Source organism: Sturnira hondurensis, unplaced genomic scaffold (assembly GCF_014824575.4).
Source record: "Sturnira hondurensis isolate 20B ecotype Veracruz unplaced genomic scaffold, ASM1482457v3 Scaffold0022215, whole genome shotgun sequence".
Taxonomy (NCBI): Eukaryota; Metazoa; Chordata; class Mammalia; order Chiroptera; family Phyllostomidae; genus Sturnira; species Sturnira hondurensis.
This window is the reverse complement of record NW_028094846.1, coordinates 12,555,087-12,567,660: the sequence shown is the minus strand read 5'-3', so window position 1 is coordinate 12,567,660 and position 12,574 is coordinate 12,555,087. Positions and strand designations below refer to the sequence as shown.

General features: G+C 47.2%; 1 protein-coding gene across 1 annotated transcript in view; it reads right to left on the bottom strand.

The window, feature by feature from the left end:
* The window catches only part of CUNH1orf21 (chromosome unknown C1orf21 homolog), a 116,173-nt gene extending 105,258 nt beyond the window's left edge, over positions 1-10,915 (bottom strand). The window contains exon 1 of the mRNA XM_037034871.1: positions 10,696-10,915. Within this exon, the coding sequence (XP_036890766.1) occupies positions 10,696-10,789 (94 nt within the window). The 5' untranslated portion in view covers positions 10,790-10,915. The remainder of the gene's footprint in view (positions 1-10,695) is intronic.
* Between the last annotated feature and the right edge of the window lie 1,659 nt (positions 10,916-12,574).

Genomic DNA, 12,574 nt, shown 5'->3' with positions numbered 1-12,574 from the left:
AGAGCTTGCCATGGCTGACAGTTTTGGCGAACAGCCTTCCCAGCGCTCCTTTGATGCCCTTGTACAGAGCTGCACACACATTCTAAATAAATCCAACCTACAAGCGAGATGTGCTTTCCAAAGGCCCTGTGCACCTTTCACTCCACAACGTGCTGCAGACCTCTCCTCACCTCAGGGAGTACAGAGTGCCTCAGTCTCCGACGTTCGGGGGTGGGCAAAAGTAGGTCAGAGGTATAACAGGTAATGTGATAATTAATAGATAATAAGAACACAAGGATAAACTGCTGCGTGTACTCACAACTATGAGCCCACTTTTGCCCACCCCTGTGTGTTCCATCGGCGAGCACACAGGTTCGCCTTTCCAAGTATCTCCTTATGAGGACGCCCTGGCAGTGGTACTGAGGAAGCAAAGGGCGTGTTCTCATTTATATGATGTATATGTGTAATTACACGCATGACTGAATACACATAACATGTAATTATATGTAAAATTCACTCATTTATATTTATATGTAAATATATAAAGATACTCTTTATATTTGCTATATGTAGATTAAATATATTAATATAAATAATGTGTCTATATCAAACACATATGGATATATAAATACAAGTTAAATATATATTCATATTTAACATACTTGAATATATTATATAATTTACACATAATCTACGAATATACATTTATATAATGCATATAAAATATATATTTACACATCATGCATGAATATATAATCAGTATATTTATACATTCACATTTATGGATATATATATGACTGAATTATATATAATCATATTTATATATACTGCATATAATATGTAGTTAAATATATAACATAATATAAATATAGTTATATAAAATTACATATAATTTAGTCATATATTTAAATTATATCTATAAACCCATATGTAAATATATATAAATATATTAATTAAATACATTAAATTTATATGTAAATACATGTTTATTAAATATATAAATCAGATATTTATGCTTGTGTGTGTGTGTGTGTGTGTGTGTATATATATATATATATATATATATATATATATATATGACTAAACAACTACAACTACAACAACTTGGGGCCCCCAGAGAACCATCCTGGCTTCACACTCCCTGTGACAGCATGAGGCAGGTGCCTCGCCCCTCCCAACGTGAGCGGTGAAAAACGTTTTGTTTTGCTTTTTTGCGGGGGCTGTGTGGTTTATCTGATACCTACGTTGTATACCTTTCTGTATGTTTATTCTCCTTTTGAAATTTCTTTTCAGTTGCCTGATGACAAACTCCGTCTAATTTCCAATGGGAATGTTATTCCTTCCTGACAGATTGAAGAGCCTCTTCGTATTGGCCATGTCAGCCTTGGCCGTGTCGCACATACTATTCTCAGCTTGACGCTTGTCTTTTAAGTTAGTCTACGCTGGTTGGTTGGTTGGTTGCCGCTCAGAGATTTTTCATTTCAATTTGTAATCAAACTGATCAGCTTTTCTTCAATGGCACCGGACTCTAAAGCATTACAGAGGAGACAGTTTGCAGCCCAAGACTTTAAAGTCACTCCTGTATTTCTTTATAGTGCTTTTATAGTTTCGTGTTTTGTAGTTCAATCTTCAGATTCCTCTGAACAACTCTAATCTGAAGAGATGAGTTAGGAAATTGAAACAGTGCCAAATTTGTGCATCTTTTTATTTCACTGGGTGATGGATGCGTTTATCCAATTACAGTCACTGTGTCTGCTGCGTCTTGGCTTCTCCACGGCGCTTCGCAAAGAAACAAACGCCCTAGCATCTCTAAACATCGTCGCTGTACAGGATAAACCCGAGAGCAGGAAAACGCTGAATCAAACCACACACACATACACAGAGGGAGACGGAAAGGGGAGGGGTTGTATTTGATAAACAAAAATATATTTGTTAACTTCTAGGGTGGGACATTTTTTAACCACACTTTTATAGAAATAAGGCATGATATATTTACTGCTCATAAATCATATGCTTTAGTCTTTTGATTTAAAGATATATTCGCACACCTTACATACAACAGAGGCTGGTCTAGATCAAAACAGAGAAAGAACATTATTTACCAAATAAAGAGGTAGGTATTATGTGGATAAATGAGGAAATGACACATTTGCCATCAATTGATTATGCTTCCCCCACCCCTCAACCAGTGTGATCAAAGCTGCTGGTGTGATGATGACATTCGTAAATGACAGTCACCCTGTGTATCGTGCGGCAAGTCCTGTTCTGAGGGCTTGACCTCCATTGATACCTGCAAGTCTCACAACCGTCCTCTGAAGGCACGTAAGTACTAGTATCACCCAAGCCATACAGATGGGGAAACTGAGGCAAAGAGGGTCTCGGCAATTTGCCAAGACTGCATGCTAGTGAGTGGCTGAGTGAGGATTTGAAGCCAATTTGCCAGATCTCAGGCCCACGCCTTTACCACAACAGTGAATTTCAGGCCCCCTGGAAACAGCGCTAATTTAACTACAGGCGTCTGCAGACGCCCTCCTTACAGCTGAGGAAGAACTGGGGTAGCCAGTGAGCCAGTACTTCCCAAAGACTCCTGAGCAGAGGTTGCCTTGCATGTGGTGGCCCAGACAGACGCCTTATCCCAGAGAGAGAAACGCCCCTTAGCCCACAGTCAGCACTTTCCACGGGGAACGAAGTCGGCGACACTGTGATAACTACGTTCGGTGTCAGACGGGCACGAGACTTCTCGGGCGATCATTTCATAAATCACATGTTACAAACATCTAATCAGTACGTTGTATACCTGAAACTAATACACTATGGAATGCCAACCGGCACTGAAAAATTAAAAAAAATTTTTTTTAGAGAGTCGGCATCCTCAGTTCTGGTCACAGTCCCACTTCTTCAGGTAAGTGAACTGGCACGGTTCTTGGCTTGTTTCCTCTTGTGTGATGTGGGGAAAACAACAACCAGCACGTGGGAAAAGGCCTCAGCAACTATAAAACAGGAGTCAAACAGTGTGCTTTTGATGTACCAACTCAGCAGCAAAACACAGCCACACTTAAGGCCCCAGGTACAGAAGGCAGGTCTCTGCGGCGACCGGGAACGAGATGGGAGCCCCGACAGGTGCTGCTAGGGAGGCGCTACCAGGTGGGCACTTACAGCAGAACGGGTCCTTTCCGCCACACCAGCTGGGGTTCCAGGAAGAAGCGGCTGTTCTGAATTTCTGAATTCTGTGATGTCGCTCGGGAGAAAATACCTCTGAGAAGTGTGATGGGTAAAGAAACCCTCTCAACCCCTCTCTTGTTGCCGAGTCACTTTTGAGAACTTCCCCGGCACAGAACTAGCCTTGCCCGCAGCCCCTGTCCTCCGTGCCTCTCACTGGACGGTGCCAGAGGGCCAGGAGGCGCCTCACAGCATCTTCACTGCCTTCTCCAATGCCAAGTTCATCCTTATTTTCTGCCCGTGGAAGGGCTCGAGGCAGCGACAGAGAAGAACAGGCCCCTGGAGGAGCAAGAGCAACCAAAGGAAACCCCCAAAGACACAAAACGGAAGGGACATCACCAAGGGCCCAGCCACAGGGCCCGGCCAATGGTCTCTGAGAACGCAGAGGCTCCGTCGCTGTGCAATCAGGCTGCCTCCGAGCATTAAGTGACAAAGGTCCTCTTTTCTCCTTTTCCCTGTACCTAACACTAAGAGTACAGGCTCGCAAGACCGGTTGGCAAGGGAGAAAAAAAATTGCACTTGGATTTTTTTCTTTTTTCAATAGAGAAACCATAGAGCCTTGCTTCATTTTCTGTCGTAGAAGATCCTTCCAAACAGAAACTTCATTCTGACTCTGGCTCAGCCAGGTTGCTACGCACCAAGGGGCTTCGGGCAGGGTATGTTCTGAGGTGGGCAAGGGGGCGAGCGAGGAGGCTGGACCAATCTGCTCAGCTCTACAGCTAATGCTCAAGTGCTAATTATGAAACAGGCATTGTTCTAAGTGCTTTCCATTGTTAACACATCTGGTCCTCCACACAGCTCCCGGTGGTGGGCACCATTATTATCTCCACATTATACAACAGAAGAGGAAACTCAGAAACTAACGAGGGTAAGTTACTCGTCGAAGACGACACAAGAGGTGGGGGAGCTGGAGCAAACCCTGGCTGGCAGAAGAGAACTTACGATCACCCCCCCACGATATAGGCTTGTCTCCGCCCTCCCGTCAAAGCAGTAAGTACCTATCAGATGGCCCAGAAAGCAACCAAAACAAGACAACGGACCTACGGTATGGGGGGCAGCTTCTCGGAGTCAGACACTGGGCGGAGACACCGTCCCTTCGGCAGTGCACGATGCACCTCCGGGCCAAGGTGGGCTGACTTCTGTAATTTCACCAACGCCTCGTTCTCTTCTTGTTGTGAAGACTGTTTCCGGGGCTCAGCTCAAGACATTGTGGACGCTTTAGTGACTTAAACCCAGGGCCAGGCTCCCCAGTCATCCTGACTTCGCATTTGTTTCCAGCTGGTTTAGGACGACAACCCAATTCCAGCACAAACCCATCAAAGATGTCTCCTGTCCTTAAGGTTCTTGATGGACTCAATGAAAACAAAACGAGGGGAAAAGATTTGCTCCCTGACCTTTGGGAAATAACAACTTTAGAAGTCCATAGAAACTTCCTAAGTGAGCAAAAAACATTACATTAGAGGCAGCTAAAAACGATGACCTATTGGCATAGAGGGATGAGCAGGTTCGCTTGCTTCTCACCCGCCGAGCCGCCTCGAAATTTCCGTTTCTCTGCCGATGCTGCGCCCCCGAAACCCTGCTCCCCCAAACCCTGCTCCCCAGCGAGGCGCGCCTCCCTCCCTTCAGAGTCAAAGCGGAAGGGGAGAGCTGTGGCCTCCAGTCGAGGGCTCTTCTCTTTGACTCCCTAGTAAGTCAACTCCAAAACTGGAACTTGAAAGGAAATGCCAAACACCAGCGCTCCCTAGCAGGGTCTTAAAGCAGCTCTCTCCGGGAGAAGCACAGTGTGAATTATGTATGCACTTTAAATGTTTCTAGTAGTTACATTAAGTAAGTAAAAAGAAAGTGGTGAAGTTAATTTTTTATAGTGTTACATTTAACCCAATGTATCCAAAGTGGTATCGTTTCAGCATGTAACACAAAAATGATGACTGTTATTTTATATTCTTCTCTTCATACGAAGTCCTCAGAATCCTGGGTCTATTCCACACTTCTATCTCATTTAGGTAAGCGTCGCAGGTGGGCAGCGGCTGCTCTACTGAATGGCACAGATTTAAACCCTCTTCTCTCTGTTACTGTCTCACAAACACAAACAGATGCATGAATCTTCATTTCACACCCTCAGAGATCGCTATAGGAAGAAACAGTGAATTAGTACTTTGCCTCCAGCTGCTCTGAATCTTGAATCTGATAAGTTTGAATCTGATAAGTTTTCTCAGTTAGTCTTCACCGTAACCTGGGAAGTTGGTCCCTGTAACATTTCAGATGGGTGACAGTTTGGCATAATGTCACACACACACACACACACACACACACACACACCCCTGTTACATGTCCTCGGGTCACATTGCCTAGACCAGAACGGAGGTCACACAGCAATATGGAGCCCAAGTGAGAGAAATCAGCCAAATCCCTTACGCTCAGTTTTGCACCACCGATCCAGAAGGATTTTCTGTAATAATCTCAGCACCTCCACTGAAGGGAAACTTTATACACATTAGACTCTCTCAGTCCTTAAGCCAGATTCAGCACCGATTAAGGCCACACAGTCATATGGGAGGGGACTGGCATGGTCAGGGCCCAACCTGACCCTTGACAACCTCTCTGCCTCCAGCTCCGGGCATTCTGGGAGCCCTCCGTGCTCTCTGGGCAATGCGGTCCCTGCCTGCAGGGGACTAAGCAGCTCATCGTAGGGGTGACTCACACACACACAGTGAAAGATCAGACGTGGAAACAAAGGGAACCAAATATGTAAGTAAGTACGAAACAGACAACTTTCTGAAGGGGTTAGAAAAGCTCTGTGCAAGTTTAGGACAAGCAGGATTCAAAGAGATGAAGGCAGGAGACGGGGGCCGTGACAAGCAGAGGTGCTAATTGGTGTCCCGGAGGGCGGGAGGTGTGTGGAGAGGTCACAGAGCGAGTGGTCCGGTCTGGCTGAAGAACAGGGACCAGGACGGACAGAGCACGAAACAAGGCTGCCAAGGAGGGTGTGAGCCGTTTTCAGAGGTTCTGAATGTCCACTAAGGATTGGACATTAACCAGATTTTACTGGTTAAGAACTCCATGCAACAGAATGTTCCAGAGCAGGAGAATAACAAGACAGAGAAGTACTTTAGAAAAATCTGACACAATCTGACATGGTGCAAGAAATGAACATTTAAAAACAAACAAGTACAGCCTGGCTGGTGTAGCTCAGGGGACTGAGCACGGGCCTGCGAACCACACGATCACGGTTCGATTCCCAGTCAGGGCACATGTCTGGGTTGCAGACGGGGTTCGTGGAGATGCGCCAAGAGAACCCCGCGCTATTCTGGCTTACGGGCTCCACCAACCTAAACTCCGGTGGCGGGAAAAGTGATGTTAGAGGAAAGTTCAGAGTCACAGGATCTGGGAACTGGAAGAGACAAAGTCCTCGACTTGAAAGCCTTTGCAAGACAAAAGCCTACATTCCTGGAAAAATGGTCATGGCCTTCATGCAAGCAGGGATGTCAATGTAACTGAAGAGCTTCCCTCTCTCGGGGAGGAGGGGCAGAAGAGACCATGATCCCGGGTTCGAAATATTCATCTCCCTAATCAGACCTGAATGTGTTCTATGCACCTACTTCCATAGACTGCGTGAAGGACTGTTGAAAGAAATCCAAGGATCACTTGCTTTTTCTTAGAACTCGCTTAACTAGGTCACGATAGTCACTTGAACCTGCTAGTCACTTACTTTGTGAGAGCCGGTTTGGCAACCTGCTTGGCTGTCCTCAGACTGACCTCGGCAGATCTGCCGTCCACTCTTCACCTGTGCTCTGACCAACCAGGGAAGGAGGTTCCAACCTGGAGATGAGCCTCTGGCCTGGATTTCGCCTCGGAAAGGACCACGGTATGCAACACAAAACTCTAGATCTGAAACTTTTTCCGCTTCGATATTTAAAGTGAAAGCCCATAGGTAAATGCCAGTGCTAAACTTCCTCCTGGATAACCTCCTGATTTATGAAATCTAGACGTCAAGACGCTCGTCATTGGTCACTTCACCCTTGATGGTGGCACAGTCTACACAAATTCCGTCACACGCACTTGGAATGGTCAGGCTCCCGCATAAACCGAAACATCACAGAGACCAAACTGCTTCATAAAAACAGAAATGACCATTTGTAAGAACACAGTGCTAATCAGTGCTTCCCAGCAGGTCCCCGGAAGCTACAGAATGAAATTCACACCCACAGGAAGAGACGGAACGTGGGTGTACACACGCCGAGAGACACGTAGTTCAGAGCTGACCCCCAAGTACCACGCTTCACAGGCTTTGTCAACACGTCAACGACGTGTGGTAATGACGTCTTCAAACATTTAAAAACTTTGAGCTTTTAAAAAGTGAATGAGGCCCCTTTATTCAGTTAAAAAGAGGTGAGTGGTTTAGAAAGCAGGCTACAACTGTGCAGGTTGGAATACAATCCAGTCGTGGAGTTCTCACTGCCTCTCTCAATGGGTGGGATAACTTGTCTCCAAAGATGCCCCCCCCCCTCCCTGTCGGCACAGAAGAGAAGAACCTTTGTGTTCCCTTGTCCCNCCCCCCCCCCCCCCCCCCCCGTCGGCACAGAAGAGAAGAACCTTTGTGTTCCCTTGTCCCTGGGCGGGTCTTCTGATTTGTGGCTTTCTTGGACTTTGAAGCCCGGGTCTTAAGAGATCTGGCAGCTTCCACTTTATCTTTCGGAAGACACACTCATGTGAAAAGCTGAGACTGCCCAGCTGGAAACAGAGGCCTAATGGACAGGGAGGCCTGAGCCTTCTTGGTCAGCTGAGCCCAGCTGAACTCCACGCCGAATGCGGCTCTGCCTGGAGCCCAGGCAAAAAGAGCAGATGAACCCCAGCCACCCATAGAATTATGAGAAGAAATAAATGGGTGCTGCTTCAAGCCACTGAGTTGGGGGTTCTTTGTTGTACATGGTAATAGATCACTGAAACCGTGGGAAACAAAAGATACCAAATGGTTAGAAGCGGCCCGTTCAGACACGGCCAAGTGATCAGCGGCCATCTGCGACCATTTTGGGGATTGTACACTTTTGCTTGGAAACTGGTTTCAATGGAGAGACACACACAGGACCTGCTCTTGTCCTCTTCAAACACTGGCACTTGGCAATGGCCGGGGTACTGGCACTGACAGGCACACGGTGCCGTGATGATTCTCCCCCCAGGGCTGGAAAAACCACCTCTCGTGACGGGTTTACGAAGCTCTCTCCCTCCTTGTGCTCCTGCCCGTGTTTATTAGAGAGAATAACAAGATGACGAATGCAGGCGTGAATAAAACTTGCATATGAGTATTGGGAGGATGAAGAGAAGTCAGCAGAGGCCCCAGCTGCACGCTCCGGCCCGGACGCCGTACGGCCCCACACACTGGGCCGGCCCAGAGTGGACTGGATGGTCAGCCCCTGTTCTTGACCTTTCTCCACAGGCACACCCTGGCCGTGAATGCACTGTGGTTAGATGTGCTTCCCTGCCTCTTGTCTTTGAACCTGTTCATGTGACTAGACTCGATGGCTGGTACGGGCGCCAGCATGCCAGCTCAAAGCCCAAGCTTAAGCAGGCATCTTGTACCCTTTGAACTTTTGTACCCTTTGAACTTTTGAACTTGTACCATCTTGTACAGCTTGAACTTTTACTCTTTGCAAAAGGAGGGCATGCCCCCTTGGCTCATGGTCTCAGGAGGAAGATGAGCGACATTAGGGCAGAGCCACTCGGGCTGACCCACCAACAACTCGTGACCAAGGGACATGTGCTCACTGCTGAACGCCACTGGGATCTGAGCCAACAGCTACCCAGCACAAGGCTCCTTTATTAAATATAACATTTGAAGACTACAAATGATACTTGAGGACAATGGAAAGCCTTCTTGGCTATAACAGTTGTAACTAAATTAGCAACCGGATGTTTAAGTTCCAATGAGTTGTCTTTCCAGAAACTGGTTTCGATACTCTATCAGGGGTGTCAAACTCATTTTCACCACGGGCCACATCAGCCTCCTGGTTGCCTTCAAAGGGCCAAATGTAAGCTCCTCAACTAGGGGCAAGGAGCGCGGCACGGCCACCGGGTAGAGACAAGGTGCCAGGCCAGGTAAAACACGGTGGAGGCCCGGGTTCCGCCCACGGGCCTTGCGTTCGCCACCTGTGAGATCTAGATGCTTGTTTTCTGAAGATGTAAGGTTTCTCTTCTCAGCTCTAAATCCTATAGCGTCACCACTAGAAGCACATTCACTCCAGGCTTCTTACTTCTTACTTGCGAGTACTTCTTAAAGCAAAAGCAAAACCCTCCTCCCCACGCACACGAGTCCCCTTTGCCATTCGCCCTTCCGCAGCGTTCCCCAGTCCTCACCGGGGTACGGAGGCAACCCTTACGAGGGATCAAAAACTAGGGGCTCTCAGTGCAAGAGAATTATTTGCAGTGACTAAACAGTGCCACTGTAGCTATTTACACGTAACCATCATTTCAGCAAAGTTCTTCACCGAACAAGAGATGAAGAGGTGCTTTCGGGAACACACGGGCCACGCAAAGGTCAAGGAGCGGGTATTGTTGTTAAAGTAATTCAACAGACGCTGCTTCAACTGTCTTGTACTAACTGGATTTTCGTACTGACACCCAGAAACAATTCATCGGGGCAAGAACTCATCTTCCGAAGAACACACTTAAGATGAGATGAACTCCAAAGCCCAGGAGTGGCCAGGCAGGGGCTGGCGGTGGCCAGGGAGGGCGCTGGGCTTGCTGTGCCATTGGTGATGAGCTCAATGGCTGCCTGAAGACCACAGTCATACTGAAGGGGAAACCACTACCTGCCCCTCGGACTGCTACCTCCAGGAATGAAGACCCGGTGGCGTCAGAACTTCGAACGAAATCTGGGGTTTCATGCGAAATGTCCTGATTCTCAAAGGCCATGTTACTTTACATCGTCAAATACGCTGGAAGTCGAACAAAAGGTATCGGCAGGCCATAGGCAGCCACGGGTTGGCCGTGTGCGACCTTCAGGCTTGATGTTCTAAAGTCAGCTTGAAACATCACAGAGAGGCTAGACGATGATTCTTAAATTCCTTGTATTTGTATTTTTGGATTTGAAATTTTATCATCACATAATGCCCCCCACACTCCCCTGCAAACACTTCATTCTCTCATTTATAAATCCTCACTCCCTCTACTTTTGGACCTCGCTGTTTTCAGTCCTAATTCTCTACCAGAACACCTTATATAGGTGTCCCACACACCTGTGTAGGTCCTTCTAGTTATTAGAAACTCAATGCAAATGCTGGCTTCTGCATAAACCCCCATGATCCTCCTCGAAGTCCCCTACATATAAATTATAACAAAATTGTCCAGTGGGTCAGGTCTGCATTGATTTCTATCCCATCTCATCAGCTCCTTTCCCCTCATCCCCCAAACGCTGTAACACAGTTAACACCACCAGGATTCACCCCCATGGAAGTCAAAGGCCTGGATCAACAGGCCAAGATCGGGTTCAAGGGCACTCACCGCCAAACACATCTCCGTTCTGGTAGTTCTTCCCTTTCTGGGCTTCCTCTTCATTTTGAACAGTGGCAACATGCTTGGCGGAGGCACAGCCCATAGTCTCATTCGCTCAGCTTCAGCCGGGCTGAACTGCAAATCATCTCTACAGACACGGGGACATCTTTCTTTTCTTTAAACTCGAAGAAAAGCAACCTTCCCGCTGCGTCCGTCAAGATGTGCGCACCTGCAAGAAGTGAAAGCTGGATCAGAATGCGTGAGACGCAACCCACGTCTGGGTGTCTTTCTGTGCTGCGTGACCACAAGGCACTGGAACTTCTGCACGGCCTCATCGCACTGGGGGTGCGACAGCGTCCCGTAGAAGGCGGTGCCCCAGGGGCCATCCCACTCATCCCCACACGGCAAGCAGGAGCAGGAGGCATGGCCCTTGCACTACACGTGGCTGAACTTTCTGAGGAGATACAAATATATGCATATATTTATTCCAATAAATACCAGAGCACTGCTACTTGCCACCATATATGTAAAGCACATGCATGTTTGCTAATGTTCTGGAATGTGAAAAACCTTCCGCCGGGGCCAGGTAGCTCAGTTGGCTAGAGTATGGTCCCGCTAACGCTAAGATTGTGGGCTTGATTCCAGGTCAAGGCACATACAAGAATCAAGCAACAAATGCATAGATAAGAGGAACAACAAACTGATGTCTCTCTCTCGCTCTCAAATCAATCCGTAAAAAAATACTTCACAAAAAAAAAAACCACCAGAGGAAGGAACGCATGTTTATGAGATGTACATCACTCAGGCAGCTGCAGAAAGTTCTCCCTGTTCCCCCATCCTGTCCTGCAGGCCTGATCTCAGTTCCTCTCACTTGGCCAGGAGGGGACACTCCTCCCACCAGGTGGCTGCTGAGGGTCACTGGGATTGTCGCCCCTGCTGCTGCAGGTCTGCGTCCCTGGCCAGCACTTATCAGAGCAGCACCCCCTCCTTCCACATCTCCAGCTCCACCAGGCAAGATTGCAGGTGTGCGCTCCCAGAATGAGTTCCTTCCTTTTTAAAAAAGAAATGTGGGAAAACCACCTCCCAGTACACAGGTGAGCAGCCAGATGAGAACGGGGAGACCTCCCTTGCCCGTCTGTTGCCAACTCTTCAGAATAAAGAAAGTGAGACTAGAAAGGAGAGGGGGAAACCCTAACAGAACTCCCAAAGAACGGGGGCAGTCCAGGGACAATTTGCAGTCATTGTCCTCTCTGGGGTTCTCTTTCCTCTCCCCAACTCTGATTTCGTGTTCCGGCCTCCCGTGCTACCCAAGAAGTGCACGTAAGACTCTAAGGCGTGAATGATCCTTGGCTGCCCACCCTGGAAAAGCATGGAGTGGTGTTTGAAAGTTGTGTTTGCACCCAAAAAAATCTTCCTTGAATTTAAAAATTTGAAATCACACGGAAGTCAAATACACTGCAGCAGGCTAACAACATAAAACCTGTAAGAATTTTTAGGAGACTTCTCTGTTCTTCAGGCATGGAAGTGAGGGACCTGTGACCAAGCAGATTAGAGGCGATTTACATTCAATTCAAGGGATGATGACTCAGGATGTTTCCATTTCGTTATTTTAAAAAAACAAACGACAAAACCACTATAGTTCAATGCGAGCACTCTCCAAATCATAAGTCGGCATGGATTTTGTTTCTGAAAGATACACACGATATATTTTACAGCAGTAATTTCAAGAGGGGTGTTTTTTAATTTTACAGCTTCCTCAAAATGATATATTACCATTTTGCCCATTTTGAAAGTGACAGGAACCCATTTGAGAGACGTAAGATCTCCAGTTCACAAAGCTGACTGTGGGTCGCCGGGGAACGTTTTTTACTGTGTCATCTTCATTCCG